Source organism: Vanellus vanellus (genome assembly GCF_965231255.1).
Source record: "Vanellus vanellus genome assembly, chromosome: 27".
NCBI classification, from domain to species: Eukaryota; Metazoa; Chordata; class Aves; order Charadriiformes; family Charadriidae; genus Vanellus; species Vanellus vanellus.
In genome coordinates this window covers 3,316,537-3,339,905 of record NC_138932.1, presented here as the reverse complement: position 1 = coordinate 3,339,905, position 23,369 = coordinate 3,316,537, and the positions used below count along the sequence as shown (strand labels likewise).

General features: G+C 71.7%; 3 protein-coding genes across 4 annotated transcripts; 1 reads left to right on the top strand and 2 right to left on the bottom strand.

Annotated features, from left to right (window-relative positions):
- Positions 1 to 210: 210 nt before the first annotated feature.
- Positions 211 to 14,155, bottom strand: ADAM15 (ADAM metallopeptidase domain 15). Of its 2 annotated transcripts, XM_082496023.1 has the most exons (28): positions 13,945 to 14,155; positions 12,440 to 12,543; positions 11,670 to 11,746; positions 11,296 to 11,374; positions 11,113 to 11,189; positions 10,855 to 11,038; positions 10,712 to 10,777; positions 10,542 to 10,610; positions 10,245 to 10,414; positions 10,084 to 10,168; positions 9,863 to 10,011; positions 9,591 to 9,768; positions 9,143 to 9,431; positions 8,958 to 9,066; positions 8,725 to 8,875; positions 8,567 to 8,644; positions 8,374 to 8,485; positions 8,081 to 8,219; positions 7,589 to 7,642; positions 7,235 to 7,340; positions 6,733 to 6,801; positions 6,423 to 6,494; positions 6,115 to 6,236; positions 2,145 to 2,437; positions 1,115 to 1,183; positions 878 to 937; positions 523 to 791; positions 211 to 441 (listed from the first exon to the last, which is right to left on the bottom strand). In XM_082496023.1, exons 1-27 carry the CDS (start codon positions 14,042 to 14,044, stop codon positions 703 to 705), a joined length of 3,150 nt encoding a protein of 1,049 aa, XP_082352149.1. In that variant the 5' UTR covers positions 14,045 to 14,155; the 3' UTR covers positions 211 to 441; positions 523 to 702. The 2 variants fall into 2 exon arrangements, with proteins under 2 accessions (XP_082352149.1, XP_082352148.1); XM_082496022.1 differs by lacking the exons at positions 211 to 441; positions 523 to 791; positions 878 to 937; ... (2 more) ...; positions 6,733 to 6,801; positions 7,589 to 7,642 and adding an exon at positions 5,746 to 5,912.
- A 1,200-nt stretch (positions 14,156 to 15,355) lies between these two features.
- DCST1 (DC-STAMP domain containing 1) lies at positions 15,356 to 19,350 on the bottom strand (the record flags this gene model as incomplete). The annotated part of the gene is made up of 15 exons (XM_082496118.1): positions 15,356 to 15,601; positions 15,704 to 15,817; positions 15,912 to 16,054; positions 16,167 to 16,283; positions 16,382 to 16,508; positions 16,595 to 16,690; positions 16,820 to 16,919; positions 17,118 to 17,478; positions 17,625 to 17,768; positions 17,954 to 18,131; positions 18,234 to 18,373; positions 18,464 to 18,592; positions 18,691 to 18,765; positions 18,865 to 18,990; positions 19,344 to 19,350. The coding sequence occupies 15 exons, from the start codon at positions 19,348 to 19,350 to the stop codon at positions 15,356 to 15,358; spliced, it is 2,103 nt and encodes a 700-aa protein (XP_082352244.1).
- On the top strand, positions 19,349 to 23,300 carry DCST2 (DC-STAMP domain containing 2; the record flags this gene model as incomplete). The annotated part of the gene is made up of 15 exons (XM_082496117.1): positions 19,349 to 19,661; positions 19,777 to 19,947; positions 20,113 to 20,214; positions 20,314 to 20,508; positions 20,589 to 20,654; positions 20,763 to 20,976; positions 21,060 to 21,217; positions 21,310 to 21,474; positions 21,598 to 21,765; positions 21,870 to 21,970; positions 22,063 to 22,193; positions 22,370 to 22,485; positions 22,572 to 22,665; positions 22,767 to 23,006; positions 23,122 to 23,300. 15 exons carry the CDS (start codon positions 19,349 to 19,351, stop codon positions 23,210 to 23,212), a joined length of 2,325 nt encoding a protein of 774 aa, XP_082352243.1. The 3' UTR covers positions 23,213 to 23,300.
- Between the last annotated feature and the right edge of the window lie 69 nt (positions 23,301 to 23,369).

The window sequence follows — 23,369 nt, the reverse complement described above, 5'->3', positions numbered from 1 at the left end:
GGGATGGGGACCGCGGGCAGCGCGGGGCCGGGGGTGGGGGGGCTGCAGAGCCCGAGGGCCATCTTGCAAACACTGTATTTGCTCGGCTCAGTCACTACCAGGGGTTAAAACCAAACCGTGAGGGCTGGTCAGGCAGGAGGAGAAGGAGGAGGAGGAGGAGGAGGAGGAGGAGGAGGAAGAGGACGTCTTCCCAGAAGACAGATCGGTGTGTCCTCGCTGGAGGACAAGGCAGCAGAGGGGCCTCCATCCGGCGCCCGCTCCAGGGCTTGGGGGGTCCCCGGCCTCCCCCAAAAGCAGGAGGGGGGGTCCATGGGGGAAGGCACGAGACGAGGCGACGGCCCTGGGGCAGAGCGGGGGTCCGCCGAGCCGCGGGGAGCCCAGCGCCGGGGCAGGGTGGCCAACGGGGCCGGTGTACCGCCATGCCGGTGGGAATCGAAGTCCCTGGGAGGGAGAGAGCGCGGTCAGGGAATGCTGCCACAGGAAAAGGGGGATCGGCCCCCACCGCCCGGCAGCCCCCATCACCTTCCAGCCCGGAGCTCCTGGCCCCGGCTCGGCTCCGTTGGGGGTCCGGCGGGTGAGTCGTGGCCCAGAGCTGCCCCATGGGCTCGGCGGAGGTGGGGGGATGGCGGCGGAGGAGGAAGAGTCTGGAAGCGGGCAGTGGGGCAGAGGAGCCCGTCCCTCCGCCGTGGGCAGCGCCGGGGGTCAGATCCGGAGTAGGGTGAGGAGGGTGAGCGCCAGGTACGGGACGCGGGGCTGCAGCGGGGCCGCGGTACCCCGGGCGGGCACCGCGTCTGCCAGGGCAGGAGCAGAGGTGAGACTGAGCCCACCTCCGCCCCCCCACCAGCCCCCGACTCCCCCTTGCCCGCCCCATACTCACCCTCCGGCCCCCCGTGCCCACGGGGCTGTGAATTGGGAACCTCCGTCACCGGCTCCGGCGCTGAAATAAACCCCGACGGTGTGAGTGACCGGCTCCCCCAGGACACAGGGTGTCACCCCCCGAAGCCCCAGTACCCCTAATGGGGACCAGGCTGCTCCAGAGGCAGCGGGGGGGGGGGGGGGGGGGGGGGAGCCCCAGACTTTTTGGGGTGCAGCCGCCCCCCCCGGCCGGACTCACTGGTGTTTCTGCAGCAGACGGTGACGCGCAGCTTCAGGCAGCGCCCGGCGCTCTGGGGGCTGGGGACAGCTGGGCAGAGGGGACACATCAGCGGGTGTCGTCGTGTCCCCCCCCCCTCCAGGCACTGCCACCTCCAGCCCGGGACGGGACCCCCCCGACGGTCGGGCCGGGCCAGAGCCGGGCCTGGGGCGCCCCCTCCCGGCGGGCGGCGGGACCGGCGCCCCCCCGCACCCCCACCCCGGGGCATCCAGACCCTCCGTGCACCCCGACATCCCCCCCCCCCTCCCCCCCCCGAGCACCCCCTGTTACATCCATACCCCCTGGTGCAGCTGGACACCCCCCCATGCACCCCAACTCCGGTTGCACCCCGACCCCCGAGGGCATCCAGACCCCCCCCCCCCCGGCTCACCCCAACCTCGGCTGCATCGAGCCCCAGTTCACCCAGACCCTCCCCTACACCCCCCCCCCCCAGTTGCATCCAGAGCACCGGTGCACCCCGACCACCTCGCGCATCCCAGTCCTCCCCTGTGTACCCCAGTCCCTGTCACATCCAGATCCCCGGGTGCAGCAGGACCCCCCCAATCCATGAACCCAGTTGCATCCAGACCCCCTGTTCACCCCAACCCCGGTTGCATCCACACCCCCGAGGGCATCCAGACCCCCCATTTGCCTCAACCCCGGTTGCATCCACACCCCCAGTGCAGCCGGACCCTCCTCTACAGCCCCCCCCAGTTGCATCCAGAGCACCGGTGCACCCCGACCACCTCACGCATCCCAGTCCTCCCCCATGTACCCCAGTCCCTGTCGCATCCAGATCCCCGGGTGCAGCAGGACCGCCTCCACCCATCAACCCCAATCCCAGTTTCATCCAGACCCCCTCTTTACCCCAACCCCAGTTGCATCCAGACCCTCAGTGCACCCCGACCCCTTCACGTGCCCCAAACCTGCATCCACCCGGACCCCTGGGAGCAGCCGGACCCCGGTGGGACCCAACCCCGGCTGCAGCCAGGGATCCGCGAGGGCGACTCACAGATGTAGTAGTAGGTCTCCCCCGGCTGGAACTCGAAGCCGAGCGAGAAGGGGGTGAAACGTTGGATCTTCTCCGAGAAACGGACGGGGCCGAAGGGCGCCTGGGGCCGGTTGCACTCCCAGCGCTTGAAGGCACCGGGGCTCTCGTAGCAGCCGCGGTAGCCCTCCTGGTCCACCATGAAGAGCGTGAAGGTCTCTGCCCGGCCGGCGGGCACGGCCCCCTCGTAGTGCGGGCAGTAGATGTCCAGGTAGTCATTGATGGCCACCTGGATGGCGTAGTCGTCCCGCAGGAACCTGCCGGGCAGGGCGAGCCGGGGAGCGGGCGCCGGGGGTCCCGCTGGCCCCCGGGAGGGATGCCCTGCTGCCACCCATGCCCGGCAGAGCGGGTGGCCGGGGCTTTTGCCGAAACAGGTCCCGGGCACCCGGCTGCTCCGCACAACCAGACATCAACTCGGATTAGCCGCAGGCCACTGGAGCTGAATGGGCTCGGCCGCTGCGGCCGGGGGGAGCCCAGCCACGCTGGCCGGGGCACAAAGCCCCTCACCGCAGGCACCCGCCTCACCGCCCCCGGCACTGATCGGCGCTGACACCTCGGCGGGGGGCTGCCCCACGCGATGCCTCCTGCACCGGGACGGTGCTGGCAGGGGGTCGGTGGCCGGGGCGGGGGGCACGGGGGGCGCTGCCGGCTGGGGAGGCAGGGCACCGGCGCGGCTGCACCGTAAACACCGCGTGCAGCCAGGCCGGGGTGGAGCAGGCACCTCTGCAGGCGCGCACACGCGTGCGCGCACACACACACGTGCGTGCACACGCTTGGTCCTGCCCACCCGGCACAGGCGACGGCGCAGGAGCCCCTCTGCCGCTCGCCAGCCCCAGCGGGGCGACAACCTCCGCCCTGCGCCCACGTCTCCCAACCGGCCGGATGCCGCCGTGGCCCGGGCACGCACTAGCCCGGCAGGACCCCGGCCTCGCCGGCAGTGCCGTGGCAGGGATGGGGCTGCCGAGGTGCCGGCCGGTTGGCAGGGTCGCCCCATGGCACCGGTGGGGAGCCCCCGGCTACCTCCAGCCGCCTCCTCCCACCCCGGTGTGGGCACAGCCGAGGTTTACACCAGGCACGGATTTCTGGCAGCCGCGGCAGAGGCCGGTGCATTAATCACCGCGCTGGCAGCGCTGCCGTGCCGGGGAGGCTCGGGCCCCAGCTGCCCCCCCACCCCCCCACCCCAGGCCGGGGGCTTTTCGAGGACAGGACCGGGCGCGGGCTCCCCACTGACTCAGAGCACCCGCCGGGCGACGCCGGCCAGGACGAGCCCGGGCACGGCCGAGGGCTGCCGGCGGCTGGGGCCGTGCCCTGACCCCGCGGAGGGGCACGCAGCCCCCCGCCCCTCCCCGGGCTACCCACGGGCGGTGGGTTCCCGTGTCTCCCATCCACGGGTCCCCACTCCCGGGGGGAGCAAGGCAGCATCGGTGCCCCCAGCCCTGCCCGGCGTGTGCCCAGCCCAGCTTGGCGGGCCGAGGGCACGAGACCACCGCGGGGGAGCGCAGCCCCCCCAGGCCCCGGCACAACACCGCGACCCTGCCTCCCCGCTCCCCGAACTGGGAAATGCCTAAAATGGAGGAGGCCGGGAGGAGGGATGGGCCGGCTCCAGCCCACCGGTGATGGCAGAGCCTGCGGGCAGCCCCCCGGTCGTGCCCCACGACCCCCACCACGGCGACATGCAGCCCTGGCAGTGCCACTCACCGGCGTGATGCCACCCGGGGTGACGCCAGGCTCTATGCCCACCGGCCACCAGCGCCCCCGGGCTGCCCACTAGCCCCGGGCTCGGTGCCACCTGAGGATGCCCAAAGCTCCCGGTACCACCAAGGCCGCCCGGGCTCGGTGCAGGTTGGCACCACCAGGGGCTTGGCACCACCAGGGCTGTTTACCGGCTCAGTACCACCCAGGGCTCAGTATCCCCTGGGGACACTCACCAGATGGGTACCACCCAGGGCTCGGTGCCACCGAGGATGCCCGGTGGCTCAATACTGTCCGGTGGCACGGTACTGCCCGGGGCTCAGCACCATCGCAGGTACTCACCGGTTCGGTAACGCCCAGGGGTGCCCGGCGGCTCGGTACCACCTGGGAGCGCCCGGTGGCTCAGTAACCCCCGGGACTCGGTACCACCGGGAGTTTCTCACCGGCTTGGTACCGGCTGGGGGTGCCCGGTGGCTCGGTAACGCCCGGGACTCAGTACCACCGGGATTTTCTTATTGACTCGGTAACGCCTGAGGGTGCCCGGTCGCTCGGTACCACCGGGAGTTTCTCACCAGCTCAGTACCGACTGGGGGTACCCGGTGGCTCGGTCCCACCCGGGGCTCGGTAGCACCGGGAGTTTCGCACTGGCTCGGTACCACCGGGGGTGTCCGGTGGCTCGGTAACACCCGGGGCTCGGTACCACCGGGGCTACTCACCGTCTCGGTAGCACCGGGGGCTGCCCGGCGGCTCGCTGCGCGCCAGCTCCGCCCCGCCCCGACCCTCCCGGCGGCGCGGGCGCGGGGCCCGGGGCAGCACAAAGGCGGCGGGACCGGGCGGGACCGGCGGAGGAGGGGGGGCGGCGGCGCTACCTGGGGTTGCTGCCGTTCCAGTGGACGCCGTGTCGGAAGCTGCGCACCGGCGGCGGCGGCGGAGCCCAGAGCAGCGGCGCCCAGAGCAGGAGCCCGAGCAGCGGCGCGGGGCGCATGGCTCCGCCGGCGGCGGCGGCGGGGGGCGGCGGCGGCGGGGCCGGGCCGGGGCGGGGGCCGGCGGCGGCGGCGGGGGCGGCCCGGCACGGCGGGGCTCGGCACGGCCCGACCCGCCCCGCCAACTTCGGGCCAATCCGCGCCGCGCCGCCGCCCGGCAACTTCCCCGAGTGCCATTAACCCTTCTGGGGGCGGCACCGGTATCAACGGCACCGGGACCCCCGGCACCGAGCCGGCACCGGCACCCCATCACCGAGACCGGCACCCCATCATCGTCGAGATCGGCACCGGGATCGGTACCCCCACACCGAACCGGCACCGGGACCGGCCTCCTCGCACCCACCGGCACCTCCGACGGCACCGGTCCCGCCCCACCCCCTTCACACCGGGACCGGCCCCGCCCCCCTTTCTCGGGCACCCACCGGCACCGGGACCGGCGCTGCCCACGCACCGGCAGAGCGCACCTCCCCACCCCCACCCCCACCGGGCATCGGCACCTCGGCACCCACCGGACGCCGGTACCGGCCCGGTGCGGCGGGACCCGGGAAGGGAGGGGGTGGGGGGAGGCTGGGGGGGAGGGGTGTGTGTGTATGTGTCCGTTTACTCGGGACACGCACGTGCCCACGCACACGGGCGGCCCCTGCACGTGCCCACGTGGCTCCGGGGGACCCCCCGCCTCCCGCCGCCCCGGGGCGGCTGCGCGCATGGCGACCGCCAGGGGGCGTCGCCTACCGGAAGTAACTTCCTGGAGGGGCGGAGCTTCCGGTGGGACGCCGCGGAGGCTGCTGGGAGTTGTAGTTCCTGATCGGCTACACCTCGCCCCCCCCACCCCCATCCCCCCTCGATTCCCCCCGGTGCCCGGTGCGGCGGAGGCAGCGCGGGGTCAGCTCACAGCCCCTTTATTGGCGTCGGCAGGGGAGAAGAGGGCGGTGAGGCCCGGTGGGCCCCGGGGCGAGGCCTTTCCCCGCGGCTCCAGCGCTGCGGTGGCTCCCGGCCCGCGGCTCAGGCCTCCCGCGGGGCGGCGGCGGCGGCGGGCGGCGGTGGAGGGGGGGCCGGCCTGGGGGGAGGGGGCGAGAGAGGCGGGCGGTGATGGGGCTGGGGCCACAGAAGGCCTCTGTGCCCCACAGCCCCCCCCCCCCCCCCAGCACCGTGCAACCCCCCCATTCTGCACCCCTGCTCAGCCCCCCCACTCCCCCCCCCCGCAGCCCCCCCACCCCCAGTCCTGTCGTGTCCATCCCCCCCCCCCCCCTCCCCCTCACCTGGAGGGAATCACCGTGACGTAGGGGTGACCGGGGGGGATCTCGCTGTGGGGGAGCGAAGGCCCCGGGGGGTCCAAGGGCAGCGGCCGCTGTGGCGGGGGGGGCTTGGCCGGAGCTGGGGGCTGCAGGGGAACCGGGGCGTCAAAGCTCTGGTACGGGCCAACCTCCCCCCCCCACCCCCCCAACGATGGGTTTGGGGGGGGCCCAAACCACCTCCCTTGGCCCAAGGTGGGGCTGGGAGGGGGACCCGGCCCAGGCACACGCCGTCCTGCCCCACACGCCGGTGCTACCGCTGTGCCAACCGTTACCTGCGTGCCGGGCGCCACGGGGTCCGCAGGCAGCGGGCGTGTGGGGGGGGGCGGCCTGTCCGAGGGGGGGGCCTGGGCAGAGAGAGGAGGAGGGAGATTGAGACAGCTCTCACCGGGCCGGGGGCTGTTTGGGGAAGGGCGGAAGGGGGGGGGAGAGCTCTCCCGTGGGGGGCGGTGGGCGCCGGGAGCCGTGTCACGGAGGGGCCGCAGCCCGCAGGTCCCTGAGAGCTGGTTGCGCAGCCAGGCATGCAGTGGTGGCCGGCGGCCAGGGGGGTGCTGCCCGGGACCCCCACCCCGGCCCGGGTGTTACCTTGGGCGGAGGGTCCGGCGGGAGAGGCCGGGAGGGCGGATCGGGCCGGGCCGAGCCGATGGCAGCCGGCTGCGGAGAAAGGGAGAGGGGGCAGGCGCGCCATGCAGCCCTGCAGCAGGGCAAGCCGTGCAGCATGCGAAGACCCCCCTCCCACCGCGAAGCTGAGACCCCCACACACACACACAGAGCGGGCAGTTCCGGGGCTCAGCCCTGGGTTGGATGGCCACCACGGCCCCTAGACGGGCACTGATCCCGGTGAAGCACAGCCAGTGCCGAGTGTGGCACCGGCTACCGCAGCAGCGCGGTCCGGGGCCGTGCCAGGCTGCTCCCGTCCCGGGGCAGCACGGAGTCAAAGTGCGCGGCCCCGACACAGAAGGATGCTCGGAGCTGGTACCCTCCTCGGCAACAACCGAACGAACCCTGGTACCCACGGCAACCGCAGCTTGTTACCACGGCGACAGCATCCCCCTCCATCCCCATCTCCCCTTCCCTCAGCTCTCACCTTGCTGCTGTGCATGACCTGCAGCTCCGTGGCCTGACGCCACTGCGGGGGCCGGGGGCGCTCGGGGGGGACCTGGCTGCCCGACCGGTGCTCCGGCTGCGAGATCCTGCAGGGGAGAGGCAGGATCAGGCCCCGCTCGCTCCAGGCGATCACGGCACGGCAACCGAGCGACACCGACACCAGCAGAAGCCCAAGAGAAACGAACCCCTCGGCACCAGCAGATGCGACACCCTGCACCCCGGGGCTGCCCCACACCCCACGGGCACTGCCAGGGGAAGATCGCAGCACCGGAGGCCTTGCGAAGCAGGATGGCTCAGGGACAGCCCCACGCCCAGGCTCCGGCAGTGACGTTACCCGCTCCAGCCGTCTGGGGCTTCCGGACCCAGGAATCGGACCCGGGTCTCAGCGCTGTGGGGAGAAGATTGGGGGGGGCTCAGCCCTGGGCTGGGCGGGGGGAGGGCAGGGGGCAGCAGCCAGGGTGAGGAACCGCGGTGACATGGAGTGAGGATCCGCGGTGACGCGGGGCGAGGAACCGCGGTGACGCGGGGCGACGATGCACGACAGGGTCTGCTACCTGCATGGGGAAGGGGGGTGGGGGGGGGATGCACACAGGCGCACGCACACACAGACGGTCACCTGCCTGGGGCCACACGCATGCACACCGCTCGGCCAGCCGCCACGGGCCACAACGCACGCGTGCAAACGCACATGCACGTGCCCCTCTTACCCACCACACACGTGCGCGTGCCCCCCGTGCACGCAGGCAGCTCCGCTACCCGCCGCGACGCGCACACGCAGAGGCGTGCGTGCCACCCGCATGCCGCGTGTCCCCGCCGGTTCGCTTACCTGTACTGGCAGGAGGTCCCCTTGCCGAGCTGGCAGAGGCGCTTGTGCAATCCGGCGCGGCGGGCGCAGCAGAGCCCCAGCGCCAGGGCCAGCCCCAGCAGCGCGCTCAGCAGCAGGGCGGTGGGCAGGGCGCTCCCCCCTGCGGAAAGCGGCACGTCAGCCCCCCCCCCGACACACACACACACACACACACTGCACCCCACGCCGGGCTCTGGCCAAACAAAGCCCCATTCTTTGCGCGGGTGGCGGCGGTGGCGGCGATGGCGGCCGCCTGCTGCTGCTGCTGCCCTCACCTCGCTCCAGGGCGGCGGGGCCGCTGTCCTGGCTGCCCCCCACGCCGGGGCTCTCGCAGGTCGGGGGGGCCCAGCCCCGCTCGCAGTGGCAGTGCCCGTGGTTGTTGCACACCTGGGGGGGTGACACCGAGCCTCAGCCCCCCCGGCAGGTCCCCACTTCCACCACCCCCCCCCTGCTGGGCCCCGCACTCACCCCACGCCCGTGGCATTTGCTCCGGCACTGCTGGTCACCCAGCGCGGAGATGTCCTGGCACCGGTGCTGGAGACACACCTATCGGGGGACGAGGGGGGGTCAGCACCCGGTGACCCCCCCCTCCCTCCCGGCACCTTTTCCACCACCCTGGCACTCACCTTCCCGGGGCCGCAGGCGGTGCCGGGCAGCACCATAGCCGCATCGCTCACGTCCTCGTCCCCAGGCAGGATGGTCCCCAGGCAGGACCCTTCTGGTCTGTCCCCCCGGGTGCTGCCGCGCTGGCACTGCAGCATCCCGCAGGCAGCGTCCCTGCAGAAATAGAGCGGTCAGGGGCCGGGGGGGTGGGACACGACGGCGAGGGGGTGACGGTGACAGAGGGGATGGCACTCACCGTTGGGCGCAGGCGGCGTAGGAGCCGTTGGGGAGCTGCCCGCAGTGCCCGCGTTCATCCCCGTTCGCGTTCAAGGAGGCCATGCAGGAGCTGGAGACGGGGCTGGCGCCTGCAGCGAGGTGGGGGAGGGCAGCAAACTCAGCACCCCCACCCAGAAGCCGGCCCCCACCCTGGCCTCACCATACCTGGTCCCAGCAGCTGCTGGCATTGCCCCTCGTAGGTGGCACAGGCGCCGCCGAAGCAGACCGCCCGCCCGCCGGCGCAGGGCTGCCCGTCCTGCAGGAAGGCGTCAGGGGGGCAGCGCGGTGAGACCCCGTCGCAGAATTCGGGCAGGTCGCACTCGCCCAGGGGCTCCCGGCACGGGTATCCGGCGCGGCGCAGCTGGCAATCCTGGCAGCAGGCATCCCCCGTGGCACACTCGGCCCCCGGCATCAGCTGGCAGCTGCTGCTGTTGCAGCAGGGATCGGTGCACTCCTGCCGGCAGAGGGGCTGCGGTGAGCGGGGAGGGGGCCACCGGCACCCCCCCTGCCAGCCCCACGGCAGGGTGGGGATATGGCACCCCTGGGCAGAGCCACGGCACGGGCAGGCTCAGGAGAAGGGAGGTGACCGCAGGGGAGGTCCCCCACCCCGTACCACGCTGAGGCCGCAGTCGCAGCCCTCGTCCGGCTCCACGAAGCGATTGCCGCAGCGGGGGCTGCCGGCCAGGCGCTGGGGCTCGGGGACGTTGGAGAGACACCAGCCCTGTCCCCGCCGCAGGCTGCGCTCCAGGTCCTGCCGGCTGCAGTTGCTGAAGCTCAAGCCGGGCGTCAGCCTACGGAGCCGGAGAGGCACCGGAGAGGCACCGGTGAGGCACCGGGGAGGGGGCTCAGGCCCCGGCTCCCCACGGCCCTGCCTGCTGCCCTCACCCCGTGGGTGATGCCATGATGCAGCCGCGGTCCTCCCGGAGGTCGCTGCAGTCGCAGAAGCGCCCGGCGCTGTCGTGACGCATGCCCAGGTTGTGCCCCAGCTGATGGGCCACGGTGGAGGCGACGACGAGGACGCTGATGGAGTGGTCCTGGGGGACAGATGGGGGGGGGTCAGGGCAGGCAGGCGGTGGCAGGACAGAGGGGGGAAGGGGGGTACTGACCATGCTGACCCCCCCGGAACGCGCCGGGGAACACATGGAGGCTTGAGCCGACATCCCCACCGAGACGTCGTCAAAGCGGACACCCCTGGGGAGAGAGCGCAGGGGTCGCGGAGGGCTGCCTGCGCGCCCCGTCCCCCGTCCCCGTCCCGTCCCCCACTCACGTGAGGAGCTGGGCATTGTCGTGGGGCAGTCGGGGCAGCAGCTCCTCCCGGCGCCAGCGCAGGAACCGCTCCAGCGTAGCCCGGGCGCTGCCGCCCACCGCAAACCTGTCACCCTCGCTCCAGACCTCCACCGCCAGCAAGGCCACCCGCACTCCCAGCGGCTGGAAAAACTGGGGAGGGATGGGATGGGATGGGACAGGGGGGTCAGAGACCCCCAGCCCCACAGCAGCGAGGGCACAGCCGAGCACCGGACCGGGATGGATGGATGGTGCCCGGCAGGTCGCAGCGGTGACTCACCGCATCCACCTGGTTGGCGATTTCCAGGGTCCGGGTGCGGACGCGGTGCAGGTCGCGGTAATTCTGGAACTGGGGGCACAGGGGGAGGTGTCAAGGGGGGCGGGAAGGGGGGGGGGGTGACAGGGGGAGCAGGGCAGCCCCTGCGCCGGGGATGTCTGCTCAGCACTCACCGCAGCGTGGTCCACCACCATCACCAGCTCCACGAACTGCTGCTGCTCCACCACCGCCCGCTTGCCCTGGGGGGGGGGGAGAGGGGGTCAGGGCATGGGCGAGGGGACCCTCTCTTTCGGGGCAGGACCCACGGGTGACCTACCCTCTGTGGCCCGGGGGGGTCCGTCTCCTCCACCTCCTCCTGGGGGGGGTCCAGGGGCCCCTGCCCGCAGGCTCGCGGCGCCAACCGGACCTCCCGCAACCGGTAGGCAACGTGTCGCCCCGGGGGGCCACCGGCATCCGGCTCCAGCCCGTAGCTCCTGGTCTCCGACAGCCGGAGGTGGCCGCTGGGGATGGGGAGAGGAGGCGTCAGCGGCGTGGTGGGAACTGCGCTCGGGGACCACCAGGGCCGGGGGCTCACCTGAGTCCAGCGCAGGCGCAGAGGTTGACCCAGGAGCCGGGGAAACCCCGCACCGTCCCTCGGTAGCAGCAGTGCTCCTGCAGCAGAGAGGGGGACTCAGGAGGCAGCCCCATACTGGGGTCCCCACGGGGTAAGGGGACAGCTCGGGGACACCGCTGGGGACACGGTGTGCCTGGGTCCTACCTGCTCGTTGGCCGCCTGCGTCACCCGCGTGCCGTTGGGCAGGTAGTAGAGCAGCGCCCCGGCGCCCGGCACCAGCTCCCTGCCGGAGGCATGCGTCACCCCCGCAGCAGGGAGACCCCCAGCCCACCCCACTCTGAGGAAAATGGGGACCTCCCACCCTGCTGCGGGTGCACAGGGTCCCCGAGACCCCCACCACGTGCGTACCACGGATGGAGAAGGGGAACAAGGGACCCCCACCCCGTGTGCGCCACGGATGGAGACGGAGCCCGCGGGACCCCCACCCTGCACGCACCATTCCCAGATATACAGCATCCCCCGGCCCCCCATCCCACCCCGTCCCCTGCTCTGCCCCCCCAAACCAGCCGCCCACTCACCAGTTTTGCTCCAGCTCCAGCACCAGCCGCGTCCCCTCCAGCTCCAGCAGGACCCGCAGCCGGGTGGGGAACCCCCCCTGCCACAGGCGGCAGCGGTTACAGGAGGACCCCCTGCCCCAAGGGGACCCGAGCCTGCGCCAAGCCGTGGGTCCCCTCCCGTCCCCATCACCCTCCGAAACACCGGGACCCGCAGCGGGGTGCTGGCAGGGGGGGGGTCAGGGGACCCGCCTGGCCCTGGCACGTGCCCGGAGGGAGGGGGCGGAAGGGATCCCCTGCCCACCCCGGCCCCCACCCTCACGCCCCGCAGGAAGCGTCCCTCCCTCCCAGGCTCATTGTGCCGGGGAAGGGGGGGGTCGGACGGAGCTGGGTCCCGTCCCGTGTCCCCCGTCCCCCCGCCCCTGCCCACCGCCCCCCACGTTTCCTGCCCGGTGCAGCGCGGCGGAAACGCTGGAGAGACTCCCAACGGCCGCGGGGAGGGCTGGGCCCTTCCGCCCCGGCCGGGCGCAGGGTGGGTGCCCCGACCCAGCAATGTCCCTCCCAGCATCAAGACTGGGGAGGTGGGGGGGATTTGCTGGGGGACCCCTCATCGCTGCCACTGGGGGGCCCAGGGCGCTGGGACCCCCGGGGTCTCGGGGCCAGGGGACCTGGATGGAGGGTGTCCCACACGGGGAAGGGGGCAGGAGGAGGTGGTGGGGTGCGAGCAGCCCCCAGCCCAATGGCACAAGCCCCTGCGCGGCGCGGGTGCTCCAGGGAGGCGGGGGGGGGCTCACCTGGGTCACCTCTGCCAGGCTGAGCGTCCGGTCGCCCCTAAGGACACGTGGGGTCACGTGCCAGAAGTGTCCCAATTCCGCACGGCGCTGCTGCGAGCTGTCACCTGCGCGGGGCCCAGAGCCGCTCTGTCACAGCTTTGTCACCCGTCACAGTACAGTCCCCCATCACAGCCCGGTCCCCAATGTCACCCATCACAGCCCAGTCCCAAGTGTCACCCGTCACAGCCCGGTCCCCAGTGTCACCTGTCACAGCCTGGTGCCCAGTATCCCCCATCACAGCCCGGTCCCCCGTCACAGCCCAGTCCCCAATGTCACCCATCACAGCCCAGTCCCCAGTGTCACCTGTCACAGCCCGGTCCCCTATCTCAGCCCGGTCCCCAATGTCACCCATCACAGCCCAGTCCCCAGTGTCCCCCATCACAGCCTGGTCCCCCGTCACAGTCCAGTCCCCAGTGTCACCCATCACAGCCCGGTCCCCCGTCACAGCCCAGTCCCCAGTGTCACCTGTCACAGCCCGGTCCCCTATCTCAGCCCAGTCCCCAATGTCACCCATCACAGTCCAGTCCCCCGTGTCACCCATCACAGCCTGGTCCCCCGTCACAGTCCAGTTCCCAGTGTCACCCATCACAGCCCTGTCACCCATCACAGCCCGGTCCCCTATCTCAGCCCGGTCCCCTATCTCAGCCCGGTCCCCAGTGTCACCCGTCACAGTCCAGTCCCCAGTGTCACCTGTCACAGCCCGGTCCCCCGTGTCACCCGCCACAGGGCGGCCCCCAGGGCCAGGGCAGGGTCCGGGGTGGGGAGTGGGAACGGGGACTCCCACGCTCACCCAGCAGCTCCCGGGGTGCCCCGGAGCGAAGCCCTGAGCATCCCCCCTCCGCACCACCCAGTGCGCCGGCTCCCAGCGGGGGACGCCTGGAGGTGACCCGACCCCCCCGCGGCGGGAAGCGGCGGGAGGGGGGACGGGGGGAGCGCACGCCCCCGCCTGGGGATGGGCTTCCCGGGGTCCCCTGCCAGCCCTTGCGTCAGCCCCGGCCCAGCCGCCCCAGTACAACCAGCTCGGGGACCGGGGCAGGGCTGGGAGGACCGGCCCGGCTGACTCAGTGTCCCTCACCCCCACCCCCCCCCCGCCCCAGTTCCGTCGTCCCCCCCCTCCCCATTCCTCCCGGCTCTCCAGGGCACCCCCGCCCTCCGGGGGACCGGGAGGATGCTGGAGCGGCGGGGGTCCCCCGCAGCCCCCACTCCCCGCAACCGCACCAGCGCCGGTCCCCACGGCACAGCCGGCTCCGCGATCCCCGGGGGGGACACACACCCACCCCCCCCACACCCCCCGAGCATCCCTCCGGGCTGCGACCCCCGCTCCCGTCCCGCTCCCAACACTCCCCCCCCGCCCCCCCCCCCTCCGCCAACCGGTCCCCGGGGGTCCCGGAGGGGGCGACGAGCGGACCCCCGCGGGCTGAGGCGACACGGTCCGACGACCCTCTGGTCCCCCCGTCCCCACTCACCTGCGCCGCTCGCGGTGACCCCGGTGGCGAGGAAGAGGAGGAGGAGAAGGAGGAGGAAGAGGAGGAGGAGGAGGAGCGGCCGCAGCGCCCGCGCCCCCATCGCCCTCCCGTAGCCCGAGCGGGGCTCGGCGGCCCCGGGCAGGCGGTTCCCGACCTGACCCGCCGCGGCCGCCCCCGTCGGCGCTCCCGCCGCGCATGGCACCGCCGCCGCCACCGGCCGCCGGGCCCGGCCCGGCCCGGGAGGAGGAACTTCCTCCCCGGCCCCCGCCCCGCCGCCGCCGCCGCTCCGCCGGCGACGCCCAACCCGGCCGGGGAGGGCGCGGGGGGGGGGGGAGGAACGGGACCCGGGGGGCCGCGCTTTGGAGGCGGCTCCGGGGCTCCGCGCAGCGGCCGCTCCGTGTGCGACGGGAGCCAACAACTGCCGCTGCCCGGTGCGCTGCGACCGTCACCGGCTGCGCCGCTGCTGTGGAGCGGGTCCCCTGCCTTCACCGTCCCGTGCCCCGGAGACCCCCGACTTCATCACCCCATACAGCAGAGACCCCCGCCTTCACAGCCCTGTGCACCAGAGACCCCCACCTCCATCATCCCATACACTGGGGACCCCCACCCCCATCACCCCATGATCTGGAGACCCCCGCCTCCATCACCCCATACAATGGGGACCCCCGCCTCCATCACCCCATAGACTGGAGACCCCCACCTCCATCACCCCATGCTCTGGAGACCCCCACCTCCATCATCCCATCCACTGGGGACCCCCACCCCCATCACCCCATGCTCTGGAGACTCCCGCCTCCATCACCCCATACATTGGAGACCCCCGCCTCCATCACCCCATACACTGGGGACCGCCGCCTCCATCACCCCATAGACTGGAGACCCCCACCTCCATCACCCTATGCTCTGGAGACCCCCGCCTCCATCATCCCATACACTGGGGACCCCCGCCTCCATCATCCCATGCTCTGGAGACCCCCGCCTCCATCATCCCATACACTGGAGACCCTCCACCTCCATCACCCCATACAGAAGAGACCCCCACCTTCACCATCCCATACACAGGAGACCCCCATCTTTATTACCCCATACAGTGGAGACCACTCCAGAGCCCCCCATCTTCATCACCCGCTACACCGGAGACCTCCGCCTTCACCATCCCCTGCGCCGCAGACCCCCATCCTCATCACCCCCCACTCTCGAGACCCCCTCCTTCCCCAACCCGTACATCAGCGACCCCCGTGTTCACCACCCCGTACACAGAAGACCCCCCCCCTCCCAACCTTCATCACCCCGACACCCCCTTTCACCGCTCCGCACGCCAGAGCCCCCCACCCCTGCGGACGCACCCCCCCCACACCCCACATCACACCGCGCGCGGGGTGGGGGTCACAGCCTGTATTGCCGGGGGTCCTCAGGCCGCGTACCCGGTGTCGTCCTCGCTGCTGTCCCGGGAGAGGTCGGGGTCCCCGGGGGTGCAGACGAGACACACGCTGCCCACCTCCCTCCAGCACGGCCGGCAGTACGGGGCGCCGCAGGCGGACGCGGGGCAGACCCTGTCCCGGGGGGTTTGGGGCGTCCCGCACAGCGTGCAGCTCCGGCGCATCCAGCGGCGCAGTCGTGGCCAGCGCTGGCAACACCGCTGCAGCAGCGACGTCCCCTGCGGCGGAACCGGGGCCGTGTGGGGCTGGAGCTGAGCGGACCTGGGATTGGGGGGACCCCGTCCCCTCAGAGCCATCCCCGCGTCCCCGTCCCCGCTCACCAGTCCCGGGTGCTGCCGTGCCCGCTGGGCGATGAGCTTCCGCTGCCGGTAGACGAAGCTCTGCCGCTGCCGCAGCAGCTTGTTGTAGAAGTAGAGCACGCGTCTCTTCTCCCGCTGCGCCGACGATGACCGTGAGGGGATGGCCGGGGACACCAGCCCACCCTAAAAACTGTCCCCCCCTCGGGTCAGCGCCGGGGGTGCCGCTCACCTTGGGGAAGTAGAAGGCGGCGATGGCGCGGCGCAGGCGGTACGTGTAGACCTGGGCCAGGCAGAGCAGCACCAACACGGCCAGGGGCAGGCAGCTGCCCACGTACTGCTGCCTCGTCATGCCCCGGGGCTGCGGCAGGCAGGCTGGGGACAAAGTGACAGCCCTGAGTGTGCCCCCCCCACCCTCCGCGGGAAAAGCCCCTCTCGATGGCAGGGACGGCCTGGGGAGGGGTCCCGTCCCCCGAGAAGGGCTGACCGAAGTTGGAGGTCTCCAGCTGGGTTTCGGAAGAGGTGTTGAGGGCCCCAACGGTGCTGCGCAGGAGCCGAGCCATCAGGGACGTGCCCGTCACGTGTACGGCCAAGTGGTGGCTGCCTGCGGGAGGGGAGCACGTGGCGGGGGGCTGTGGGGTTGGGGGCTGCCCCCGCCCCCCCCCACCCCCCCCCCCGGGCGCCGTGGGGCTGGGGGCTCACTGTGGAAGGAGTACTGCACGAAGGAGTGCTGCTGGATGACGCTCAGCACGGCGAAGAGCACGTGGTCCAGGCCGCAGGCGAGGAGGAGGAGGAGGAGGGGAGGGATGCACTCCAGCAGCTCCAGCACCTGCGGAGAAGAGGGGTCCGCCATAGCCTGACCCCCCCAACCCAGCCCGGCTCCCCCTCTTCTCCCGGTCCCCGCCGGCCCCTCACCATGTTCCGCAGCTCGGGCGGCTGCACGGCCGGGCGGCACGGGAAGATGACGGTCGAGACTTCTGCGCGGCGCAGGGGCAGCAGCGTCCGCTTGTGCTGGGGGGGGAGGCAGAGCGGGGCGGCTCAGAGCAGTGTCCGTCCCCATCCGTCCCCCCCCCAACCACCACCTTCCCGGACCCTCTGCCGGGGGTGGGGGTCCACCCGCTGCCCCCTCACCCCCCTCACCTGCTTTCGGCGACGGGCATCGATTTGACGGAAGTAGGTGGTGATGTAGATGTTGTCAAAGCAGATGTCCTGGCAGTACCGCTTGGTGTAGGAGAAAGCCCTGGCGAGAAGAAGGGGGGGTCCGGGGAGGGAAGGGGCAGGGGGGGGGCAACAGACTGGCTACAGCCCCCCAGGATCCCCCCCCTTGTCTTTGTGCCCCCCCCGACCTTCTGCCAAAGGAGGTCCCTACCCCTCCGTGCCCTGCGGCTGGCCCAGGGGTGCCCCCCCCCCATCCCACCCCCCCCATCCCGGGGCTCACGAGATGAAGACGAGGAGGAAGGTGAAGGAGAGCAGCAGGCGGAAGAAGGAGACGGCCCGGCCCAGGCGGGCGCTGTGCTCCTGCAGGTGCGAAGTCACCTCCTGCATCAGCTGCTCGGCCGACACGTTGGCGTCCAGCAGCATCTCGCGGTGCTCCTCCTGCGGCGGAGGGGCCGTAGGGCCGGGCAGGATCCGGCCCCCCCCATCCCCCGGCCCTGGGCGGAGGGGACAGGCCCCCACCTGGTAGATGACACTGGCGCTGAATTCCTGGCTGAGGTTGCTGATGGAGTTGTTCACCAGGTCGTACATCTGCCCAAAATTGCCGTCCACGGGGATCCTGTCCCGGCACCAGCTGTGCATCACTGCAGGGAGGGAGCGGGGATGATGCCGGCAGAGCCGGGACCAGCGGGTATCGCCCCAGGAGCAGCGGGTATCACCCCCGGCACAGGCTGCGGCTGCCATCCCGGGGGCTGCCGGGGACGGGGTGGGGGTCCCAGCCGTCACCCACGTTTGACAACGCCACAGATGAACTTGAGCTTCATGGGCAGGCAGACGAGGTGGTTGATGATGGGCACCACCACCCGCTTCATACAAGCGTGGTGCATGGCGGCGAACCAGTCCCGGCAGCGCTGCATGCCCTGCTCGATCACATCTAAGGTGGGGGAGGGAGGGGGGGGAAAGGAGCGCTCAGCGCCCGCGCCGCGCACCCCGTCCCCGCTGACCCACACAGCACGGGTGCCCTGCGAGGCCGACACGGTGGGGCTGCAGCAGACCCCCCTCCCCGTGCCGGCAGCTGCCTGCACCGCCTGCTGCCACCCCTCCGCCCGCCCCGCTCACAGGTACAGCGCAGTTTGGTCTTCATCTCGAAGAGCTGTTGGGTGTTGGATGCCGGCCGGGGGCGCGGGCTCTGGCGCTGCCGCAGCTCGTAGCCCGCCTCGCTGGCCACCTCCTCGTTGAGCTCCACGAAGGCGCGTGAGACGTTCCGCATCTCGTCGTTCAGCATCCCTCCGCTCCGCTGCCGGGGACACCCACACATAGGGAGCTCGGCCCCGCTCTTCCCGGACTCCCCAACCCCCTCGCCCCGCCGCCCCCCCCCCCACCTGCCCCCCCACCTCACCGCCATGTCCTCCAGCAGCTTGTGCAGGGGGGCGGTGGACACCCGCCAGAGTTGGCGGCTGTGGTTGACCTGCAGTTCGGCCACGCAGCCCAGCGAGCGCGTCACCTCCTCCAGGTTGTGCCGGACGTTGGCCACGGGTCCTGCCGTGGACCGACAGGGATGGTTCAGACCCCCACCGGCCCTCAGGACCCTGCCGGGGGACGGGACGAGGACACGGCGGGGGTCCCTACCGTTGTAGATGGCGGTGAGGACGAAGGAGAGGACGTAGACCCGACCCTCCTTGCCCAGGAATTTGGGGGCCACGAGCAGGCTGGCGCAGCGAAAGTGGGGGGACGTGGCCCAGCCCAAGGCAGTCACCCCTGCAGGGAGCGGAGAGCTGTCCCCACAGTCCCGCAGAGACCCCCCGGGACTTCCGATGGTCCCCATCACCCCAGTTCCCTCCCAGCCCCATCCTCACCCGCCAGCCCGTAGGCGAGCTGCACCTTGCGCGTCTCCGTGATGTTCATGGGGACGATGAGGAGTTGGCAGAGCCCTGAAACAACCCATAAATGCGCCCTGAGCCCCCGGTGCCACCGCCCCCCCCCCCACCACCACCACCCTCCGCCGGTGCCTGACACCGGGGCGCACACACCGATGCCGAGGAGGGTCCCGATGCCGGTTCCCAGGAGAAACTTGCTGCTGCGGTACTGGTCCGGCCGGCTCCAGAGGAACCGGCTGCACGGGGCGGGCAGCAGCGAGACCACCGCTCGCTTCAGGGCTGGGGGGGGAGGGAGGTGTCAGCTCTGCCTTCTCCCCCTGCCCACGGGCGGCCCCGGCCGGCAGCGGGGTGGGACGGGGACCTCACTCGTGTTGGGTGGTTTCCCCCTCCTGCCTGTCCCTCTCCCAGCCGCCCGCTCTCCCCCAGGGGCTGCCACCGGCTCCATGGCTCTACGCTTCGTCCTGGCGACAGCGGGATGCTCCAGCGGATCCGGCAACGGTGGAACCCTCCCTTGGAACCGGCAATGGCGGAACGCTCCCTTGGAACCGGCACGCTCTGAGCGCCCCGTTCCCCCCGCCGTACCCCTGCAGCCGGCGCCTGCGAGAGCACCGGGAGCCCTGGGGAATCCCAACCCGGCATGGGGCCGGGCTGGCGGCTGCTGGGCCGAGGGAAGAGCCCGGAACCGCCGTCTGGGAACAAGAGGCCCCGGCAAAAAAGCCGGTTGGGGAAGGCGAGCGAAACGCGGCGACTGGCCCGCAGCCTCGGCGGCTTCGTGCTGGGTTTGGCGCTGGCCAGCCTGTACGGGGCTCTGGTGCTGCTGGTGCAGGGCCACAACGTCTGGTACTGCCTGGTCACCACCGCCGGCCTGGGCGCGGGGCTGGGGTTGGGCATGGCCTTCTCCGCCAAAGCGCGGCTCACCGTGCTGCTGTCGCTGCCCCACATCTTCACCAGTAAGCCGCCGTCGGTCCCGCCGCCAGGAGCCGGGGGGGATGGGGGGGGGTGTCGTGGTGGGGCGCCGGGTCCCAGCTGACCCCCCCCCCCCCATCTCCTGCTTCATCCTCACAGGGGAGGGGAAGATGCTGATGCTGCTGCTGGCGCTGAGCGTGGCGGTGCAGGGCCCCTGCGCCAACATCCTGCAGAACTTCTCCCGGACCGCCGAGTCGCTGTCGTGCGGGGCCGAGCTGGCCCTCAACCAGACGGCCGAGCGGCTGCGGCGCGCCCAGGAACCGCTGCTGGGTGAGACCGGTGACCGGGGTGGGGGGGGGGACGGGGACGCGGTGGGATGGGAGGGTGACTTCCCCGGCGGAGGGGATCCCAGCAGCGCTGGCCGGTCCCGGGCTGCCCTCACCCCTCGGGGTACGGTTGGGGGTCATCATCATCCACCACCCCCCCCTTCCACAGACATGCTGGCCAAAATCAAGGACATCTCCCAGAAAGCCAAGATGGTGGGCGACCATGCCCGCAAGGTCTTCCGCTCCATCATGGACTCCGTCAGCTACGTCGGTGAGAGGGGGGTCCCCGAGGGTCTCTCCAACCCTCCCCCCCCCCCGCCCCAATCCTACTTTCGGACTGTCCCCATCATCACCCGCTCCCTGCCCGCAGTCCGAGCCCTGCGCAACGTCTGGCTGTGGCTGCTGAACGTGGGCAAGGCGTGCAACCGGGAGCTGGGCACGCCGTACCGCCGCTGCCTGCGCCTCTTCGACGAGGCCAAGGACGACTGCCAGCGCGCCATCCCCTTCCTCCACTTCCTCTGCTACATCATCGTCACCTTCAGGCCCCTCTGCGGTTTGGCCAAATGTGCGTAGGGGGGGGTGGGGGGGTGGACCCCTGCTCGCCCTGGGGACCCCCACCCTGGCAGAGATTCCCTCTCTCCACAGACGCCCTCTTCTTCTGCGTCATCCCCCACTACATCCAGTCCTTCCTCAGGAGGAGAACTTCAGACCGTGAGTACCTCGGTGCGGCGGGGAGGGGGGAATGGGGGGTCCCTCTCTGCTCCCCCCTGGCTCTCATCCTGACTCCCAGCACCGCGCGGCCCCTTGTCACCCCCGCAGCCCTCAGGGATGCTCTGGACCGCGTCCGCGGGGAGTTCGAGTTCAACGTCTCAGCCGTGCACCGCTTCAACGTCAGCCTCAGCGCCAGCAAGAGCCTGGGGGAGGTGGCCCTGGACATCATGGAGGCCGTGCGCCTGCGCCTGGAGCCCACCCGCCGCCTCCTGGGGCTCTTCACGCACGTCTCCTTCTGCGCCATCCTCTACATCTACCTCCAGTGAGTGGGCTGAGGTCCCGCTCCGGCCCCCTCCTGTGGTCACCCAGCGTGCCGGTGCCCAACATCCCCCCCTGTGTCCTCAGGGCGCTGCGGTACCGTCACCGGTACCTACGGGATGACACCTTCGACAACGTTTACATCACGCGGCGCTTCAAGGAGTTGGACCTGCGGCGGGCAGAGCAGGGCAGACCCACCGTGCTGCCCCTGACCGCCAGGGAGTGCGGCCGCTACGTCGCCCCAGGTCCGCCCTGCGCCGAGGGTCATCCCCGCGGCAGCGAGCCGGAGGGGTCCCGGCACGGCACACGGCCTGACGGCGCTCCCGTGCCGGCCCAGCCGGGTTGTGGTTGTCACGGCAGGAGCGGCGTCGGTACGGGCTGCAGCTGGTGGGGGTCCTGCGCCACGTGCTGTTGGGGGTCAGCGTCATCCTGGCCGACTACAGCCTCTTCTGGCTGCTCGACCTGATCCGGCACCACATGCAGGGGGAGATCGTCGCCAGGGGTGAGCGGCACCGGCCGCCCCACGGCGGCACCCTTGGAGGCCGGGGTTTGGGGGCGGCGGGTGCCTCGGTTCCCCCCCCCCCACCACCACCACCACCTCCGGGCTGAACCGCTCTCCCCGCAGCGCCGGTGGTGATGGGCATCAGCGTCAACGGGTCGGGCTACACCAGCAAGATTTTCCGCGACGTGGTCTCTGCCTTCGACGCACTGCAGCAGGGCAACGTCTCGGTGCTCTCCCGGCGCTGCCTCCTCCGCCCCGTGGAACCCGACTACGGCACCTACATCAGCATGGGTGAGCGTGGGTGCTGCACCTTCGGTGCCCAAGGGGTGGTTGTGGGGCACGGGGATGGTGGTGGTGGTGGTTTGCCTCTTCGTGACTCCTCCTCTTCCCACCAGGACTCCTATACGGCACGTGCCTCTTCATCGCCGTCTTCGGCAGCTACGTGGCACGCCTGCGCCGGCTGGCGTGTGCCACCTACTACCCGTGCCGCGAGCAGGTAGAAACCCCCATCACCACCGTCACCACCTTCCCCGTGCCCCCCCAACCGGCGGCGACCGCTTCTCCTCACCCCCATCCCCGCCACCCCAGGAGCGCACGGCTTTTCTCCACAGCGCCATCCTGGCACGACGGGCAGGGTTGGCACGTGCCTTGTACCGGGCCACCAAGCAGCGCACGGCCGATGCCGGGCAAGGCAACCTGCTCCTCTTCCTCACCTCCAAGTAAGATGCGCTGGGGATGTATCCGTGGGGCTGGTGCCATCCTGACCCCACGAAGCGCCTCGTTGGGCAGCGCAAAAAGGCAATGCCACCTCCTGGGGGGGTCCGCGGCGAGGGCAAAGCCCTCACCGCGGACCCCCCCAGGGGGTAGCATTGCCCCACGGAGCATCTTCCCGCAGGTTTCCCGCTTTTGCCCGGCTGACGCGGCTCCTGGGCATCCAGCAGAAACGCTGCTTGGCTTGCGAGACGGCCGAGCAGCCGGATTTCATGGCGTGTATAACGCCCGGCTGCAAAGGTAGGAGCCCGCCCCACCTTCTCCCCCCTCCCCCCCCCCCAAAAAAAATATCTTCCGCCCCTTTTACAGCCCCATTTTTCCTCCAGGGCTGTATTGCAACGAGTGCTACAAAACCCTGAACAACGTCTGCTCCCTCTGCATGGGACCCCTGTGCTGCGGGGACAGCGGGGACGAGGAGATGTGAGTAGGGGGGTGCAGGGACCCCGCCGGACCCCAGGGTTGGGGGGTGTGTGGGTGTGTAGTGTGGGTGCAGCCCACCCTCCCGCCCCCTGTCCCCGCAGGGACTCCAGCGACGAGGAGACGGTGGGGCTGTGGTTGGGTGCTGTGCGGGCGCTGCGGGGACAGGAACGAGGGCGGTTACTGTGGCGGCGTGTCCGGGAGGTGGCGGTGGGGCGGGGGGGCGGCAGGCGGCTGCCCCCCGAATTGGCAACCCGGCTGCTTGCCCAGCTGAAGGAAGAGGCGAGCGGGGAGAGCGACGGGGCCAGCAGCGGGGAGGACGGCGAGGACAGCTCGCTCTCCAGGTGAGGGCTGGCGATGGGGACGGCGATGTCCCCGCCACCCCGCTGGCACTGTCCCCAACACAGCTCTCCAACCCCCCCCCACACACACACACAAACCACCATCCCGACCCCACAGCCTGGACTTCGGCTACCAGGAGCAGCCCGAGAGCAGCGGGAGCGAGCTGGAGGAGGTGGTGGCCCTGCGGCCACCCAGCAGGGCCCGGTGACGGCAGGACGGTGCCACGCGGCAGCGAGGACACGCGGCCAGGCTCCGAGGCCGTGGCTGGAGCTCCAGCAGCGCGGTGGAAGCCGGGAGCTGCCGGGGCGGGTGGGGAGGGGTTGGTCAATAAAGCACCCGGTCCTTGAGGTGCCCGTGTCATGGTG

Excerpts from the sequence above, each read along its gene's own strand:
- ADAM15 (XM_082496023.1), bottom strand. The coding sequence starts at position 14,044 with ATGGGGGCGCGGGCGCTGCGGCCGCTCCTCCTCCTCCTCCTCTTCCTC. Across the intron at positions 8,486-8,566 it reads GCAAATGCCACGGGCGTGGG|GTGTGCAACAACCACGGGCA; the intron begins GTGAGTGCGGGG and ends TCACCCCCCCAG. Across the intron at positions 8,220-8,373 it reads CCCCGCCGCCCTGGAGCGAG|GGGGGAGCGCCCTGCCCACC; the intron begins GTGAGGGCAGCA and ends CGCTTTCCGCAG.